This window comes from Motacilla alba, chromosome Z (genome assembly GCF_015832195.1).
Source record: "Motacilla alba alba isolate MOTALB_02 chromosome Z, Motacilla_alba_V1.0_pri, whole genome shotgun sequence".
In the NCBI taxonomy this organism is placed as follows: domain Eukaryota; kingdom Metazoa; phylum Chordata; class Aves; order Passeriformes; family Motacillidae; genus Motacilla; species Motacilla alba.
The window spans coordinates 70,087,042-70,107,154 of NC_052046.1; the positions used below are offsets into that span (position 1 = coordinate 70,087,042).

A 20,113-nucleotide genomic window follows, 5' to 3' on the forward strand; every position below is an offset into this window, starting at 1 on the left:
CTCATTTGAGGCAAAAAACTTCGACATATACCAAAACAGTGCATGGTTATCATGACAAGAGTTCAAAAGCATGAATGCCTCTTTTGTGTGTCCTTAAATGCTTTCACTTTTTGGCTCCCTGGCTGTATTTGGAAGTGCTTTAGGTGTGTGAAGGGAGAGGAGCACCATGGGGCACACAGTGCCAGCAACAGGCTGGCCATGGAAAAGGCTGGCAAGAGAAGCCCTGGTCCCCAGGAATCACTCGAGCACATCCAGTGCAAAATGCCTCTTGAAAACAGTTCACTTCTTAGCAATTCCTCTTTAAAAAGAGGCTATACACAGGATGTCATACTAACTTATGTGCCTGTCCTATAACACATCCCACCCATTTAAATTTATCTAAAACCTTAACAAAGCTTTAATCCTGGAGTGATTATTTTGTATAATTTAGCTGCTTGGAATATTGATTGAATCCTGTATTGGAACTAAACTTAAGTATTTCTAAACCATATTATCTTTTCTGTCAGCTCTTGGTGTGACTGTATTTTGGGATTTTGCACTGTGTTTCAAATAATCTCCATGCAATTATAGTAGATATAAACAATATTTTGAGTTCAGTATACCTTTTTATAAGAACTGATTATATGTAATTTTTACCTGGTACCCATTTTTTCAAATAAGGAGGTGGGAACAATGTTAAAGAGATAGCTGGAGATGCTATATGAAATAAAGAATATAAGGAAGCCTCAAAGCACTGCAAGGTAATTATTTTATTACTTGGAAAGTAATGTTTTTTGCACATTTTATTCGCTGCTTCTACCTATACAGCTGTGAAGTAATGTAGAATATGGAGTACCTTATTGACATAATGGTTGAAATTGATTTTTAGGTTTCATGTTCATAACTTCCTTAATCATGCATGTTAGTAAAGCACAGGTGAACTTTTATCCCCTTTCCTTTTGCATTTGCTTATATGTGGTGATAAGAATATGAAGTGTACAGTGCTAGTGTTAAAACCCCTCTTCTAATCTAGACCTCACAGAGGAGCTTTGATTGCTGAGCTCCAGGCAGAACAGTTCAGATATATAACATCTTCTGGCAGGAAAAGCTGAATCTACTAATTTTTTTCCAAAAAAATTACTTTAACCTCTACTATTACCTCATTGAACAGTTCGCTAAACTGTAATGACAAAACTCAGGCCATAGATCTGTAAGATGCATTTCACTCATTTTTTCACTTAAAATTGTGTAATTTTAGGCAGTCTTGAAACAAGACAAAAATATCTACAATTCTTAGTTATTCATTGGCCTGACAGCTGCTGGTTTAAAGCAACCTGATCAGGCCAAAGTAGAATATAAGAAGGCTATTGATCTTGAACCATACCAGTTACTATCAGTTATGGTCCAGATTCACTTTTCTCTTCCTGAAAAGTGCAAATATGGAATTGAATACAAGAACAAAGCAGAGTTCAGGCTTGGATCATGTTTTCTTGAGGCCCTTAGTTCTGTGGTAGCTTTAGAGAAGCTGAGGTACATATCATTTTTGTGTCCAATATAGAACCACAGTGAACTTTAATTTCAGTGTATTTAAGTTTGTAATAATTGTTTAGGCTAAATAGCAGTGAAGCTTAGAAAGGAAAACATGAATTGAAACAAATAATGAAATTCATCCATGTTTGGAAATTTCTCTGCTTGTAGCTGAAGGAACACTTGACAATGCTTCTCTGCTTTATCTAATTTATCCAATTCATCTTGTTTATCATGTTTTATCTTATTTTTCTATCTTTCAGCATGAAATGGATTGCTACTGAATTTTGCTGTTAATTATGTTTTTAAAATGGTAAATGTTTTTAAAATGGTAAATGTATTTAGAATCATGGTGCATGTTACATGACAGCCTGTTGCAGTATATACTTACCATGTACTTGGGTTGTCTTTGGAGATTTGTGACACATAAGATTGCATATTAAATCAGTCTCTGACAGCAACAATCTCTATTTTTCTAAAGTTCTTAGTATTTTCAATATAAATACCTTCTTAAAGTGTGATTGTTGTTGCCTGATTTAAAGGTGCCTGATACTGAAATTGCTCAGTTTTGCATTCAGATTCTGCATTTTTGTCACTATACAAAACAGTATCATGTTTGGATGTATATCTTTCATGGCTTGACTTGATGTGCTTTGTATATTGTCAGTTGTGCAGGCAGGATATTGTAATATATACAGGTTTCACATAGTTGTTAGTAATTAGCTTAAGAAGCTAGGAAAGCTTTTCATTTAAAATAAGAGGTCTCAGAAGGCTGTGCAGAAGTACCAAAGTAGATTCTGCTCAGTGATTATTACATTAACACTTGACTTCATAGAAGGTAATGGAGTAAGTTTTGTAGACAGAATTTGTTCTCATGACATGTAACCTTCAACACTAAATATTTTCTTTTTCTTTTTTTTTCTTTTTTTTTTTTTATTAAGGTGATGATCAAATTCCTATGAAAAGTCTAACCATCCAACCAAACAGATGTCAAAGGAGGTTTAGCAGATCAAAAGTTCTTGGAACTCTATGTAAGGCAAAGGATATTGAATACCGAAATTCACTCTTAGGATTTCTAATTCAGTGGATGTAATTGCTGATACACAGATTAGGCATTATTTCTAAAAAAGCCTTGTCACACCTTGGCATGTCAGGATGCTGTAACTGTATAAAGTTTCTTGATTCTGTCCATTTTGATAGTGCAATAATTGTGCTTGAGATTAGTAGTTAAGAGAATTCTGTGTTATCCTCCATTCTCTGACTAAACTCAGTGCTTTTAAGCATTTAGCTCTGCTAGTTCATTTCCTGCATTAACAAGCAGGCTTGTTTTTTCCCTGCTTTAAGAACATAAAATATATGTCATCCTATTCATAGAGGTACAGTTCTAGACAAATCTGCCTCTCACTTGTCACTGTAACTAACAGGAGTGTTCAATTTGTTTCCTTAATTTTAAATTTTTTTCAGAAAAAAAAATTCCTTAAAGTAATTGTTTTCTTTTTAGTCAGGTATAGCAGCAATGAGCAAAACCTTTAGGGTAATCAGTAGTATTTGTTTGGCAGTTGAACCTACTAATTTTGATTAGAATTTGAATGCTATTTTTGTATTTTCTGGAAAACTTAGCAGGTTTGCATGGAATTTTCTTCCACTTTTCTTTGTGATGACAAGCAGAAATGATGTATGTAGGAAGCTTGTGGAATTATCAAGAAAATACTTGAAGGCAGTTTGAGTACTTTACTGTCTCTTTCCTAAGAAGGAACTTCCTTTTGATCAGAACTACCTAATTTTCATCACAAGAGGGGAAGGTGGGATTCCTACACAGCCCGAACTCCATTGCCTGTGCTTTGTGTGCATCTTCCATGTAAATGATCAGGACAGGCAAAGTTGCCCCAGGGCACCCTTAGCTTTGACCCACACAGCACCCCGAAGTCCCTGCCAGCATAGCCTTACAGAAATAATAAGTTTACCACAAGGTAAAGCTGTTAAATGCAATGTAAGAGGGCCCTATTTTCTCTTATTCAGCTCTATTGATTTTTTTTTCCCCAAATCTCCACATGGGCTGCTGCTGCTGCTCTTTGCTTTGTATTCATAGTGCTAGAGATCCAATGAGGCTTTCTTTCTTTTCTTAAAGGTTTATCCAAGGGCTGTCTGGGTCTACTCTTACTGCTGCCTTCATGCAAGAGCCAGAGTCAACATTTGTACTCCTGAGGTCACCTCACTTAAGTACTGTGCCTTGGAAGGTGAACAGGTCCCACACAATGCCCTGGGACTTGTTATTGCTCAGCTGGAGGCAGGTAAATATGGCTTGTTACTTTCAACAGTAATCCATTGTCCAGCCTAATATGGTAATGCTGACAGTGGCTGGAAAACTTTTATCAGACCTCCAGTTCTTTAAAGGTGACAGGGTGGGTAATTTGTCTCTGTTGACAGGTGGCTGAAACACATCAGAAACTCATACAATTGAAACAGGAGGAAGGTGCAGAAAAGGCAGAGCTGCACCACCTTTGGAAGGAGATGCTCTGGTTACTGAAAAACAGTGCACAGAACCAGGTTATTACGACTGAACAGTAATGTTTCTGACTCCTAGTCATCTAGGTACATATATAGGTATAGTGCAGCTGGACTTAAAATGGAGCCTTAAAAGGGGCTCAGGGCACTGGGGACGCTCAGGAGGATGGCAGCACTGCAGGGACTGATGGGCTAGGAGGCTTTGAAGGGTCTGGGGAGCCTGTGGGTGTGCTGAGGCTATGGCGAGGCTGAGGGCATGCCACAAATGACTCAGTGCTCCCTTTGCTTCCTAGAGATCTTTCCAGAAGGGCTCTGCATGGGACCAAGGGACCGAAGGGGAGTGGGAGGAAATGGGCCAGTCAAGTTCCCTCTGTTCCCTCTGTTGCCTCTTGTCCTAGCCCTATTTGTACCAGGTAATCTCTCTCTGTGTCTCCAGTTCTACCTCAGCACGCATGGAGCAGTAGAGGTATACACAGTTCTGTGTCTTTAGTTACAGGGACATGGAGGTGTAGCTGGGTACTTTGGTCATTGTATAGCTCTGTATGGGTTTGCGTTGCGTTATTTTTATACAGGAGCCAGTGTATTTACCCAACACAGATTGTAATCTTTATCTCTCAATTACTATGTAAACCTGCCTTGCATTGTATGGATTTCTCCCAGCCCTGTGGGTATTTAGAGAGGGCCAGGGATGTTTGTCGCTCTCCCTCCATACCCGGATCTGTACAGGCACCACTTTGTAACCTGTGAGGAATGAGGTGGTGTGAATAGGTAGCGACCTCTTGCTTGCCATGGAGTCAGCAGAGACATAACTCCGTGCAGCAAGCTTGTAACAGAACTTGTTATTTGTATATAAGAAGTGTGGGTAACAAGCTGAAATACATTTCCTTTTTCAACTCAAGTTGCCTTTGTTGCACTTCTCTCTGGGCAGCGCTGCTGGAGCTAAATGCTATCAGTGAAACTTTGAAACTGATATAGGTGTTGGTTGTTGTCCTTGGGAGCAATTTAGATGAAGCCTGCCTTAGGATCCAGGAGGGTTCTGGCAAGGAGTGCTGATGGGGGCTGGGGGAAAGCAGGCAGGCCTGCCCTGCTGATCCCCTGGTTCATAAAGGGAGGCCAAGAAACCATAAAAGGGTTTGGGCAGGCAGTGGAGCCACATGTTTGGGGAGAAGGAGCTGCAAAGGCCTGCTGAGGAAAGCTCTAGTTGCCATTGGGAAAGTGGACAAAGGAAAGAAAGCCCCAATCCAAGAGGGCATCTCCCTTCTTTCAGGACACCCCAACCCAAACCTCCATGCTTCTAGGCATGCCTGTGTCCTGCTTTTTGGGTTTGAGCATGGGCAAATCACCCGCCCGTCAAGAGCCACCCTTGATTTTTCTTCTTGGCCTCCAGAGCCAGGGGCAACCTCCTGCCCCCAGGGCAAGCGCCGGGAACACAGCCAATGTGCTGCCTAGGAAGGCTGGCTAGCAGTCAAAGGCAGAGCACAAGCCTGTGTGATGGAGGTGGCCTGTCACACTCTGAAGAGATGGGACATCCTAATGCACACTGGGACCCTTTTGGAGCCTTGACTCGGGCTTAGGGGCATGTAGAGGAGCAGCGGTGTATGGTTTGTGGCCAAAAGGGCTGTGGCTTTTCCCCCAGGCTGTGGAGGCCTTGGGGAGTGGTTGCCTGGTAGCAAGGCACAGGCCAGCCCACGCTGTGCTGTCCCCTGCAGGTGCTGTTGGCATTGAGTGTTGCAGGGCATAGGCTGGGTTGTTGTCTTCTAGCCCCTATAATCAAGAGCCAAACAAGACCGAGATGATCAAAAGCACTCACTGTTTCATGGCGCTCCTCCAGGTGTGCTTGTGGCCAAATGCACACATGATGCAAGGCTTCAGCACTTGTAGGAGTTTTGCAAATGAACATCATGGACATAAATCCCCAGTTAGAAGCACAGCTAATGAAGCCAATCCCCCTCCTGGTTTGGAGCCCTACTGAAGCCTTCACCTTGGTTCTAACCCCCCACTGGCTGTGTCAAAATACATGGGAAAGTGAAATGTCCTTGGTTCACTGAAGAAACAAGATTCAAAGAGGATTTCAGGAATGTGTTTGTCTAACAGGGTAGGAGAAGTACTGCAGTTAGCTAAGAAACTAGAGACTTAGACAAGAATTATCTGCAAAACTACAGTTATATGAGAAAGAAGTAAAAAGCAAAATGCTTTTGACCTCAGAGCATCCCCTCAGACAGCGGGCAGAGGACACGCCCCTGGCAGGTGAGGTGCTGGGCGGGAGGCTCGTGTGGCAGCCAGACAGAGGGGCCTTGAGGATCTGGAGAAGGAGCGAGAGGTGGCTTGTCCTCCTCCAGGAGGAACTGGTGGTCATGAAGCTACAGTAAGAGCCTCTGAGCTCAGCTGCCTTTGCCCCATCCCTGTCCCTGGACCCGGGCACAGCTAGTTTTTCCAAAGCCCCAGGCCCCAGCCTCTTGGTGCTGGAAGCACCACTGTGTTTGCCAATGTCCCTGGGGTGGAGAGGGGGGACACACCAGGGCTGCAGGGTGGCCACCTGCAGCTCACTGCCTGCCTCTGCTCTCTGGAGCTGGGACAGCACCCTGCGCCAAGGCTCTGACTGGGAAAAGAAGTGCAGCAAAAGAAATTTTGCACTCTTACTAAATCCTGGTTTATGCAGGGTGTCAGTAATGATTCCATAGGAAATAGAATTTTCAGTGGGAAAAAAAAATGGAAAAATGGAAAAAATTTCCATTTTTCAGTGGAAAATTGCACTGTTTCTGCATACATTTTACACCAAAAGGAATATACCTCCAGGTGCAGATGTCTCAGGTATGCAGCTGGACACTCAGTCAGGGACAGCTGGTGGGAGGCTGTGGTGTCCTTCCAGTGGGAGACAAGAAACCAAGAAAAAGCCTTTGGTAGAACATGTGTACCTGGGCAGGGCACGGAGATGGCACTGCAGTGCCTCCTTCACTGCACTCTAGCCCAGACAGGAACTTGTGGCTGGAGATACAAGCCAGGCACACATTAGAACATCCTGTTTGGTGGGCTGTATTTCTCACCAAACGTACAGGTCAAGCCGTGATCTTCAGGAAGGTGCTGTTCCTAGAACAATTCATTGTTGCTCTCTGGTTAAAGCACAGCAGAGTCACTGGCAGAGGACTGTGCATCTTGGAAAAGGAGGGTGGCAATAGGCTACAGTACCCCTCAGCATCAACCTGCAGCTGACCAAATCTATATGCTGTTATCTGGTCGTTGGGCTGTTCTGGGGTAAAAATATGGATTTGGTCTCTTTGGTTTGGGCATTCCCCACCTGCCATCCTCCCCTTTTTCATTTGAAAGTCCCCAAGAGCTGTGCCAGTGTTTATCTGACAGTATCTCTCACAAGGGTTCAGTCTCTCAGATGTTGTAGAACAGGTCTGATAGTAATGAGAGCCTTTTAGCTGCAACAGGATAATTGGAAATTGGATTTTTCTTTCCGTCGTGTCCTTTGGGATCTTCTACAATTGAGCCATTGGATGTTTTGACAGATAATTGTGATGGTAATGCTGGTGGTGTAATAATAATAATAATAATAAGGAGGATGATTATAAGTGTGTCTTGCAGTTGAATGGCAGCCTGAGACAGTTATTTGGGAGATTTTTTATTAAAAGCCCAGCATATGGCCAGAACAACCATTATCCACCTTGTGTGGAGCTGATAATGGGCAAAATGATATTTTTCTCACTTCTATTTAAATTAGTCACCTTAGGCAAGCAGGGAAGAGACCTTTTCTGTTCTGAATGATTTAATTTTTATTTGCAAAGGCTTTGCAACACTTTACACAATATCAGCCACCACAGTCCCTTGAGTTGGGGAGAAAAAGGACCTGAGAACTGCAATGCAAACAGTATGTTGGTGAATTAGAGTAGGGAGAAGAAAGGAAAGGAAAAAAAGAAAGTAAAGAAGAGGAAGAGGAAGGGGAAGGGGAAGGGGAAGGGGAAGGGGAAGGGGAAGGGGAAGGGGAAGGGGGAAAGGAAATGGGAAAGGAAAAGGAAAAGGAAAAGGAAAAGGAAAAGGAAAAGGAAAAGGGTCGGGTCTCCTGCCCACCCAGGGACACCAGATGTCGGGTTTCACGTCCCGGATTGTGGTGACCCCAAAAATGGAAAAGTCTCTCCTCCAACCCGTGCCTTCGAAGAAAGACTCAGTAGTCTTCTGTTGTCTGTTCTCAAGGTTGTTTATTGTTGGTTATCTAAAAGATTCTTCTCCTGAACTGCTGTGGCCCGTTCAGCAGGTCAGACAAAGGCACACTGCCCTCCCAGGGGGCTGGTGCCATCTTTTATATCATATATTACGTACTACATGTTTATACCTTTTCTCCAATACCTACTATCTATATTGAACAGTGACTTTCTACTCTAGACCAATCTGTGAGTGCCAACATCACCAAAGACATGGAGGTTAGGAAGGAGAAAGAAAGAGGACAGGGCACACCCAAATCCCTCCATTTTAGATCTCCTGACCCCCATGTACAAAACTTGGACCCCTGCGTACAAGGCTTAAAACCCCCCTGTACAGCACTCAGAAATCCTTCCTTTCACTTCCTGACTACTTCTACTACAATACCTAAACTTGTGTGTGTGTGGCTTGTAATTCTTCATACAGAGTTGGTAATTTGCTCCATGGGCTAAGATCAAAACCCCACGTGTGTCTTTGGCTGCATGCCAGGGTCTCAGATGCTTTTGACCTGGGTCTGGAACATCCGAGACTGTCTGTGGGACACTCTGAGTTCCGACAGAAAAGGAGAAGAAAGTTCTAGGAAAGGTCTAAGAAAGTTCAGGAAAGTCCAGGAAAGCAAAGCAAAGTTAAGAAAAAATAAGAAAAAAAAGGGAAGGGAAGGGAAGGGAAGGGAAGGGAAGGGAAGGGAAGGGAAGGGAAGGGAAGGGAAGGGAAGGGAAGGGAAGGGAAGGGAAGGGAAGGGAAGGGAAGGGAAGGGAAGGGAAGGGAAGGGAAGGGGAAGGGAAGGGAAGGGAAGGGAAGGGAAGGGAAGGGAAGGGAAGGGAAGGGAAGGGAAGGGAAGGGAAGGGAAGGGAAGGGAAGGGAAGGGAAGGGAAGGGAAGAAAAGAAAAGAAAAGAGAAGAAAAGAAAAGAAAAGAAAAGAAAAGAAAAGAAAAGAAAAGAAAAGAAAAGAAAAGAAAAGAAAAGAAAAGAAAAGAAAAGAAAAGAAAAGAAAAGAAAAGATTCTTTCATTTGGAAGAGACCTACAAGAATCATCTATTCCAACTCCCTGATCCCTTCAGGGATGACCCAAAGTTAAAGCCACATTAAAAACACTGTCCAAATGCCTCTGGAACACTGACAGGCTTGGGGCATTGAACACTTCTCCAAGAAGCCTGTTCCAAAATTTGGCCCCCCTCTTGGTAAAGAAATGCTTCCTCATGTGAAGTCTGAACCTCCCCTGACACAGCTCTGAGTCATGAATCCCAGGGAGAAGAGGTCAGCACTTTCCTCTCCACTTCTCCCAGATGATGGCCAGTTTGTGAAGTTCCACATGGCCAAATTTTCTACCAACATGCTTTCTTTGAGCAGGGCTGGCAGGATGCTCCCAATATTTAGTACGTCTCTACTTCAGGACAAATGTGGAGTGAGAGAAGACATGTGGAAGTACCAACAGAGGAGAAGAGACAGGGATGGTGCAGCTGGGAAGAAGCAGATGTGGACCAGAGGTCTCTGCTCCAATGACACCTCTTTGCTTGTATCCTGTGCCCTCATGTTCTCCCAATGCCCCACGGTTACAGTGCCAGGAAGGCTTTTTGCTGATATTAAACAGAAAGAAATTGCTTTATATTAAATTGATTTATATTAAACAGAAAGAGTTGCTATACTTAGCTGCATTTTTTTTCAGTATGGATCTGAAGTTCATGGTTTAGGATAGTCTCTGTGGTGCTTGTTAGACATGACATTTTATGTAATCATTCTGTCAGAGGTGTATTGTGAATATATGAACCTTGAATGTGAAGTAGTAAGACACAACAGAAATCTCTCTTTTCTGTTAATCTCTTCTGTGCCACTGTATCTTTTCAGTGTTTTCAGAGTATAGAAAGCTCTTGTTATACGGAAAACTAAAAAATAATACTTGCTAAGAAGTAAATTCCAAAGAAGTGGGTGTTTTTTATTCTGTCTCACCTTGTGTCTTCTACTATGAAAATGTAAATGGCTTACAACAGCTTTCACTGCATAAAGGCATCAGCATTCTCTGCTGCTGAAGAACATAATATTAAGTTTGAAAATAAATTATGTTTACTTAAAACAAAAAATCAACTTATGGAATTTATGCAACTCATGGCCTTTTCTATTACAGAACTGTAAAATCTCTGTGTGCTATAAAACCAGAAATACTTGGAAACAAGGATATACAAATGAAGGCTGAGAAACTAGAAAGTAATTGTAATAGGGTTGTGGTTCTTTCCTTTTAGGAATGGTGAGAAGTTTTTGGGGATAAGGAGAGCATGGGGGGAAAATATTTGCAAAAAGCAAAATCTAGCTTGGACATGAAGGAAAACTTTCTGGGTGCTAATTGCTAGATGTGTTTTGGAAAGCAGGGGTTCCTTTTTTCAGGTCACAGACAGAGTTATAACATCTCTGTTAAATTTTTGTCATCCTTAATCCAGTTAGAATTTGTAAACTCCATAGGTTGCTGAGATCCTTTCCACCACTATTACATGTTCCCAATATGTGAACCACCATTTACTGATGAATGCTACCATTTACTGACCATTTGCTGATTCTTCTGGAGTGCAACTGTGTTTTGAAAATTTCAAAGATCAATCTCTCTTTTGAGAGCATCAATGAAGACTTTGAATTAAACTGTAAGTCTCCTGGGGAGGTAATACAGAACAGAGTACCAACAAAATACGCTTATGAAACTTTGTGTTTCAGATGGTCCTCTGCATTTTGCACAAGCTAGCACTTTTTCAGGGCATATGGCTTCTTTCATAGTCCTGAATTACCACAGAAAACAACAGAATTATCTTGCATTTCTTTGTAACTAACTGGATTGGCACCTGTTAAAAAAAAAAAAAAAAGTACTATAAAATTAGTGTTCTGTAGTCTCACATAATGCCCAGTCATTATGGTTTATACCTGTGCTACTATGCCAGTGTTTCTGTACTTTCTGTAGAGTAAAATTGCAGGAGATTATTCTGCAGTACCTCTCTTAAAAAAAGACATGAGCTGATAAAGCACGGGCTTTTAGCTCCTAGGCTGTGATTCCAGCTGATTTTTGCAGGCATCTTTTAAAATATCTTGATATCTGTGCAAGCAGAGGGAGAACATGAAGGAGGTAACAGTGCTGTGTAACAGATTAGCATCTGGTGTTTCTTGGAACACAGACTGAAAACAATAAATTTATGGTAAAAGGTTTTTAATTACATCTACTTTTCTTATTTCATTTTGGGGTGGTTTTTTTGTGATTTTTTTTTTAATATCTTAAATTTTGTTGCCAAAATATTGTAATTTCTTCTTACCTTTATGTAACTTATGAAGCTATTAAAATGCCTAAATGGTTGCAGAAGTGCACCCAGTAGATTATTACTCATTGTACACCACGAATTGCACAGGAGAGTTCTCAGGGCAGGAAGTGAGAAAACTGAAAGTCTTTTATTATGCTATATGTACAGGGACAGATGCCACAGAGATGCCATGCTTGGTAGGGATTGTTCTGATTTTTTAAAAAAAACTGATAGGCTGGTCTTTGGCTAGGAGAGGAAAGAAAAGAAGGCCTGGGAATAAGTCATGTGGATGTTGCTTACCCAGGCTACAAGACAAATAACTGGATAGCTTTTGAATCTTTTGCAATATGAAGTCAGAGCACTCTTAAAAGTAATCACAAGAAGCAGTCAGAGGCACAGTAACTGCAGTACAACATGGCATGATTTATGTGACTCATGTGCAAGAGGAACTAAGAAACTAACGAAATTACTAACAAGAGGAACAAGTGTTGACTGAAGTTATGGAAATAGTTGTAAATGGGACAGACTGGCAAAGCAGAGCTGGAGGGAAAGAAAAATTTTAGGGCATGGATGGTGTGCTGTTGTGCATGGACTAAACAGTAAGGTTACTCTTGAAGTCTTCCTTAGCAGCATATTATTGACAGTTTAGAAGAAAGAATTATTTGGGCATTCAGAGTTCTTCCTAGTTTGCAGTAGGGTCTTTATACATAAAAATGATAGTGCAAACTGGTCTTAATTTACAGTACTTTTATTTCTTGATTTAAAAGAACAAGAATTTCCTTGCATTGTAATATGAGATTCTTGAATTAAAAAGGTAGGTTTTTTTCAGCAATATTAAAATGGTAAAATAATTGAAAAGACACTTATTTACTCTTCCACATTTTATGAGGGAAAAAAAATCTCCTAACCGGAATTAAGGGCTTCTATAGGGATGTAGTCACAGGAAGGAGAAACTTCCACTGATTATATATAACGTGGATACTGCCTGAAGTCCTTCACTCTGAATTTAGTGTCAGGCCTTCTGATGTTCTGTTTTGCTGCTGTTGAAATCACTATTAGTAGTTATGCTAAAAACGACACAAAAGTGATTCTAACAGCTTTACCTATGGTGCATCCTTGCCTTTTGACATTTTTTATGGTTGTTGTTCAGCTCCCTCCACACTTCACTGGAATCCAGACCTGTGCATCTCCTTGGTGACAGTACATTAATCTGGGGTGAAGGCTTTGGTCTCTACCTTCTGTGCACACAGGGGAATTTCCAACCCTCTAGGACTGGAAACCAGGATTCCCAGGGGTTTGCACACTCTCTCACTGGTACAGAAGTTGAAAGGAATATTTTGAAAGTATCTTTTTCTTGTGGCATATGATATATTATCAGCTCTGTGAGATATTTGGCTTCTTACAAAAACAATTTCCTTATTACTGTTACTATCATCAACACAACTACAGGGAATTATTAGATTCAGAATTATTTGTTGCTAAAAAAGGATGTTTAGATGCAAATAGTATTTGCTAGCAGTCATGCCTAACAGTTTACTATAGAAATGATGGTGCAAATGCATCCAGGAATAATATCAAACATGAAAGGATGGCAAGTTCATTAGCTTATCAAAGAAACTTCCATTGTGAAGAGTCATGTGGAAGAAATGTAATAAGGACTCCATATAGGAAATGTACCATTGATCTGGACAAGCAGGATAGTATGTAATAACATAAGATATTATAATGGATGTAGTTCTTACCTCCTTGGATATGCAGGCATTCATAAGACAGAAAATCAAAGAACTAGGAATGACAATAAATTACCAACATGCACCTGGAAATTAACATTAATAGTAAATTTTTGTTGTGACCTGTGATAAAACATGTAGGAGATTAATCTTATTGAAACAAAACATTAGATTAGTCCCTGTTGAAGGTTTATCTGGGATCTTTTAGCTACTGCTCAGGAAAACATTCTTTGCAGTGCAGGCTGCAAAACTTGCTCTTTCAGAACTGTGATGTGTAAACTGCAGTTTCTGAAGAGTAGATGAAGCAGGAGATAAAACTGCATTTCTGGCAGTGAAAGCCAGTGAAAAATCCTAAATTGTTTCACTTTCATTTTCTAAAAGCAGAACAAAATATTTATCTGCTTATCTCTTCTCAAATATTTGCAACCAGTTATCCAGTTGAAAATAGGAAATAAAATCTGAATAGCTTTGTCTTCCAACTATTTATATCAAATACTTATATAGACAATGAGTTTTAAAGCTCTTGTTTTTTACTTTGTACCTTTTCCCCAAATAAAACAATTGGTCTGCAAGAATTCAATGTAGTGCTGTTTGGTATTTTTTTGGGAAGTAATTGAATGCAGGAATATGAACTCTTTTCTTGCTAAGGTTGAGAAAATGCACCCTGGGAGAGCTACCAGCGCTCCTCAGGATAGGCTAAAATCCAAAGGAGTCTTGGCTAGATGGAAAAAATATCTGAAATCAATCAGGTAAATTAGTCATGGACTAGTTTGAAGTCAAAATAAAAAGCAAAGGGAAACACACTAAAATGGTGAACAAAAACCTGTCTAGGTTGCATTTTTGCAGTTCAAAAAAAGTGCAATACACCTGGAAATTTTAGAGAAATTGAAGCAGAGCATTAGCCAACTACATGATGTGGTGGAAAAGGAAATGAGTGACGTGTGGGTGTGACTTAAAGGAGTGGTGTCTGTAAGACACAAGAGGCAACTATTTTATTAACTGCAGTGAATGCTCAGGGTATGGATTCTGCTTTGTGACTTTATCTTTTAAGAAGGATCATAAAAAGATGAGAGCATTTGGAGGAAAATAATATAAACAAGGGACCTGTGAATTGTATGAGGTATCAGCTGCCAGAGGAACCTTGAGGAGTCCTCTGCAGTGACTAAGGCTTCATAGCCTGGAAAATGCTGCCACCAAGAGCAGGAAAAGAAATTTTTTTGATTTTCAGGCAGGTCTCTTCTGATGAGCAATTTGAAGGAAAAAAGTGAAGAACTTCATATGTTTAAACATGAAAGCAGCCTCCCAAGCTATCTAAACTCTGCTGCTGGAATTTAGTTCAAAATATTTGTCAGAAAGGCCAAAGTAGATGTGATCCATCACAAGACAGGGAGGCTGTGCCTTGGGAATGACCTTTACAGCCCCTTTCTGTCGAGGGGGTGGGGTGGGGTGGTGTGGGGGGTTGTGGTGGTTTAGGCTTCACCATTATTACTTAAAAAAGCAGCCACTGAGCTTTCGATGTCACCTGCTTTGGTTTGTCAATCATTATCGTTCACATTAGCTGTCATGATCATGCTGAGGGTTTTGATAACACATTTGCTACCAGCTGTAAGCATTGCAGGTTGCTCTTGCCCGACTGCACAGAAACAGAGCTCTCACATCACAGAAAAGTATAGGTTTTATTTGTAATATCAAAATGATGAAAAAAAAGAAAAAATCCGCTGGTTCAGTGAGTGCAATGAAAAATCTTATGAACAGCAGCAGAGCTAAATGAGGAGTATACAGTCTTCATTGCTCTGCCTTAAAACAAGCCAGGCAGGAATAATTTTAGCAATGTTTTAGAAGCCTTTTGCCACAAGCAGGGCAGGTTTTAGACATATACATCCCTCTGCAGTGTGATTATTACAGTTCCCAACTCAGCCTGTGCAGCTCATTAATTAACTACTGCAAGAACTGCACCAGCCAGCTTGAAATGAAATGGTCACATCCACACTCTTTTGGTGGGTTTAAACAACAGCAACCACCAAAAAACTCCCAACAACAACGTGACAAAAGAGGAAAAAAAAAAACCCAGACCCAATTTTATTTCTGAATGAAGTATCCCAAAATCCACAAATATGACCAAAATATTGATAAGGCTTTGTAATGATAACAAAAGCTCAGGTTTTGAATAACATCTGGGCAATTTGTGTAGCAACTGCCATCCTGCTGATCTTACCTGCTTTTTGAAGTTTGACAAGGAAACATAGCAGGGGGAAAATAAATAAAATAAAATAAAATAAAATAAAATAAAATAAAATAAAATAAAATAAAATAAAATAAAATAAAATAAAAATGCCCCACAGCAGGGGTATTTTTCTTTTTACCCAAAATGGGGAAAAATTATTCAGAGCAGGGTACAGCAGTGAATTGCTGCAATTTACAAATCCAGCTCTGTTTCTAGCTGGAGAAGGATCAGTTATGCTGTGTAACAGCAAACCCCTTTGCTGCTCCCACCAGGTGGCACTTGGCAGCAGGGACAATTCTATCCGTGCTGTCTGCAGTGACTCAGAAAATATCAAAGCAGCTGAACTCTTAAGAAAATATCAGGAAAAAAATGTTAAAAGGCTAACTTACTCTGCATAGGCCTGGAAATAACCTTTCCTCTTATACTGACTGAAGTCGTTCACTTGCACGACTCGGAATTGCTCTGATAGCTCAAGATTCTGTCTTGGGATCTCTGAGGAGGTGATGTGACCTGCTACCTCTTATCTAAGGGAAGAAAGTTGCCTTGAGTGTTTTCTTTGGGAGGGCCCCTGATGTGCCACTGTAGTCCTTAGTCTACATTTGTAGATAAGTGTGTATCAGCTGTAAAAGAAACTTTTTGGCTACTGATTGCTTGCACAATTTAGGCTGCTCAGGGTCCATGATGTGCTGCTGATGGTCTCAGTGAGATTTCAGAATAGGAGCCTGGATAATTTATTTGTGCCAAATCCAAGCTGAGTGTAAGAAGCCATCTAAATGAGCTGGAGGTTTGGTGTATTCTAATACTGGTTGGGAGATACAAACAGGTATGTGTGTACAAATAAGTATGTGTGTGTGTGTGTGTTTCTGTTTCTAGAGATGCATGCATTTATATACACAGGGTTTTTTAGAGATGTCCTAATAAGAGAGGTTTTAACTACAGGCTTCTGCATTTTAGTATCTTTGCCAATTTGGAAAATTTATAGGGAGAGTCAGCCAAAAGGTAATAGCAAAAACTGGGGATTTCCTACTCTGGTTCCTGTGGTTAGCTTGCTTATCTCCTGAAAATACTAAGCGTGAATGCCTTACTGGATCACTCTGTGAGCCTGGCAGTGACGTTTCACTTTCTGGGTAGGACTGGGTGGCAGTTCCTTGAACTGGAAAGCAGGGAGTTGGTCTGAGCAGTTGATCACATGCAGATCAGTTAAGAACTGGTCTTGGAAATGCTGCACTGGCACTTAAACCAGTCTTCCCAGCACGGTGGCTTAGGAGGAAACCTACATTTGCTGATCCTGAGGACACGCCACATGTGGCTCTGAGCAAGGTTTTGGGAGCAGGCAGCAGTACTGGGCTCGTGGTGAGGACAGCAGCAGGGGGAACTGGAAGCTCTGCTCTTCTCTTATCAGGCCAGCCCCAGCATGTCCCTGGCTCTTATCAGCCCTGGCAGAGCCGGTTTCTGATGCGTTGAGCCTCTAAAGTCCTGTCACAGGGTGCTACAGGGCCTGGCCCCGTTGCCTCCACCTTGCACTTAAAGAGGGGCTGAGAAGCACCTTGTGACATATGGGGACAAGGCAGGACAGTGGTGACAGACTCTGAAGGGAGGCAATGCTGGACCTCATCATCCTCACCCTTTATTTCTTCATCTGCTTTCTCATCTCTATTGTAATCTGGTATGGACCAAAGGTACAGTGCAGCTCCCTGCAGCCAGAGAGACACCCCCTCCTCCCCCCATCCATGGTTCCCCTTTCTGTGTTTATAAAGACCTATGCTATATTTTTCTGAGGAAGCAAGGTTGTATTAGGAATTTGGAAAGAACTGAAACACAGTAGCTAATTGTAAGTAAATTTAAAGGGGAGGTTGCTTTTATAAAAATGCTTATATTCTCTCTTGTGAGAGGGAGAGAGAGGGATGTTTGAAGTATGTAAGAGGAGGGAAGGAAAGGCAGGAACATTTGCTAGAAATGTCAGGTTGAATACAGCTTCTTGATAAAAAATGTTTTCTTTCCTGTGCAGAAAAATATTTTATTAACTTTAATCACTTTCTATTTCTACCCTTAATATTATGTAAAAGTATTGGATTTACATGTAAATGCTACCTCTTGCATACTGGAACAGTATAGTATTTTACATTTGTAATCCTTATATTTGTTTGCATGTGGGTTTTGAGGGGTGAAATTGGTTTAGGTACAGAGTAAACAAATAGTGATTGAGAGTTTATCTTGCCTGAGCCTCAGGTATCTGGTTTCCAGCAGCTGGTTTTCCTTGTCCTGTCAGTTCTGTTAGTGAACACACTAACTGAACATTGTCACCAAGCTCTTGTGCTTTTCTACCTCTGCATGTTGATAGTCTTTTACTGAAACCTTTTCTCCCTTTCCTCACATGAAATCCAAATATGAATTGCTTTATAAGTGATCTTTTCATTTATTTGTCCATGTGTTTTAAGGATGTGGATTCACACAGCTCAAGCACAGGAGGAGCTGAAATGGAGCGAGATGGTCTTATATTCATCGGCAAAGAAGATGACATAAAGAAGTCACAAAGAATAACAGCCAAAATCAATGGCAGAGAAATTGTTGTTTTCTACCATGAGGGGAAATTTCACGCTCTGGATTCTCGCTGCTACCGTAAGATATTCGCCTGTGTGATCTCAGTGTTGTTAGAATTAAGCATAAAATCTGCTGCATAAATTAATATGGTATTCTGCCATGTTTCAGATGAAGGAGGCCCTTTATGTCTTGGAGAAATAGAGGTATGTAAGCAAAATAAAAATAATGCAGTGGCATAGAGTCATGTGAAAACTCTAACGGATTTTTGTAATGCTTTTATCTGTACATTATATAGAAAAACATATAACCTCGGACAGCCATACAACCAAACATATCTTTTGTCCTAGAAGATGACTTGCTGTCTTCTTCTTCTTCTTTTTCTTCCGGCAGGACATTGATGGACAAACGTGTATTGTTTGTCCTTGGCATAAGTTTAAAATTACCCTGGAAACAGGAGAAGGATTGTACGAAGGAATAAATCCTCAGGAACCATCGCCAACACCAAAGTGGCAATCAAAAGGAGTCAAACAAAGGATTCATAAGGTCACAATAGACAATAGAAATGTTTATGTGAGTCCTCCAGATTTGTCTGTGAGCTTTGACTCTGATTATTATGCTGAAAAGTACAAAAATGGTGGTGAATTAGCTATGGGAAAACAAAGCCACTCAGAAGCCATGGAGTAGGTCATGGCCAGACATCAGAATCCTGGGGAATGCACAAATGAAGAATCTTTGTTGGGAAATAAAAATGTACTGTTCCATGAAAATTGTGTCCGAATTAAATTCTAATATTGTTATGTTAAAGCATTGAAATACATAGAAATGAGTAAGATAAGAAGCCCTGCATTGTCAGGGCTGAATGTGACCGATTTTGTGCTGAGGATTTTGTTTGCACTTGCATTTCAAAAAAGACTTAATTACAGCAGAGTGCCTCATAATATTTGATATTTTGCTAGAACTATTTTAATTTTTAAGAGGGGATATAGTATACTACGGCTTATATAACTTACTACATAATTAAAAGTAGATAGTCAGGTGTAAAGGTTATCTTTATATACTTAACAGTTTATACTTCTAATGCCTGTGGCAAAAATGACATGGAAATTTTTCACTTCTGAGAAATTTTTGTGATCGCTAGCTATTTATTAAATGCCACAAAGGGAAGCACACGACTTCAAATTATTTTGGTGCACTCTTTTATGCCTACCTGTGCATTACTACCTTGAGTATATGGATGTATTTCTTTTCCTTCTTCTCACTGAATTCCTCTTGTTAGTTCATGGAATAATGCAGCAAGAATTTGTTAAGTATAGCTTGTTCTTCCTGGTTCTGTTGGTTAAAGAGGGAGCTGTTTGGTGTGATATGTGAACTAGTGGCCCTTGTTCGCGAATTTTTCTTTATTGTAACAACATTTTCCTACATTCATTTGAATAAAAAAGAGCTTTCTGTGTAGAGGCAAAACCTGTGTTTTCTCTGTGTGTTTGCTGTCCAATATCAGATCTGCCCCAAAAACCCCTTCCAAGGAAGTTTCTCTCTGAGCTCTGCCGCACTACAGGATGTGGTGGGTTCTACTCTTCAGCCTGTGGAGTGCAGAGACAGAACACAGAGCACCAGAGAATCACTGAGGCTGGAAAACACCTCTAAGACCATCAAATCCAACCATCAGCACTGCCAAGCCCACCACTAAACCCTGTACCCAAATGCCACATCTACACTTCTTTTAAATACGCCATCCTGCATGGCTGCAATTCTTCAGTGTGGTTTTTTTGTGTGATTTGTTATTTTTTTGCAAAGTTCATTCATAGCCAGGTTCCGTTTGAAATGCCTGCTCTTCACCTCTAAGTTCCTGTTGTGTTTGCAGCAGGTTGTCTTGCTTTTAATGTATGTCACAGGTAACTAGGCCTGTGTTGTTGATACAAATGTGTTTAGAAGTAGTGAGGAAGAGGGAAGAGTCAAAGGAAAATTTGTACTTCACTGATCACAACGAATAAAGCAAAGTACACAATAAATTAATTTCACTACAGCTAAACTGAGAGGAAACCTCCTCTGGTTTCAAGGAAACCTCCTTGACATGGTTTTTTTGCAGCTAACAGGAAAAGTGTCACTTGAAAGTGCTGTTGAGCTGATCTACCCCA

The 20,113-nt window shown here is 40.7% G+C and overlaps 1 protein-coding gene across 4 annotated transcripts; it reads left to right on the forward strand.

Moving 5' to 3' along the window:
* The first annotated feature begins 16,563 nt into the window (after window positions 1–16,563).
* RFESD (Rieske Fe-S domain containing) lies at window positions 16,564–19,439 on the forward strand. 4 transcript variants are annotated; one of them, XM_038124569.1, is made up of 4 exons: window positions 16,564–16,790; window positions 17,876–18,056; window positions 18,147–18,181; window positions 18,369–19,439. In XM_038124569.1, the coding sequence occupies exons 2-4, from the start codon at window positions 17,915–17,917 to the stop codon at window positions 18,660–18,662; spliced, it is 471 nt and encodes a 156-aa protein (XP_037980497.1). In that variant the 5' UTR covers window positions 16,564–16,790; window positions 17,876–17,914; the 3' UTR covers window positions 18,663–19,439. The 4 variants fall into 4 exon arrangements, with proteins under 4 accessions (XP_037980497.1, XP_037980498.1, XP_037980496.1 ...); XM_038124570.1 differs by lacking the exon at window positions 16,564–16,790 and adding an exon at window positions 16,808–17,103; XM_038124568.1 differs by lacking the exon at window positions 16,564–16,790 and adding an exon at window positions 16,814–17,116.
* The last annotated feature ends 674 nt before the right edge of the window (window positions 19,440–20,113 follow it).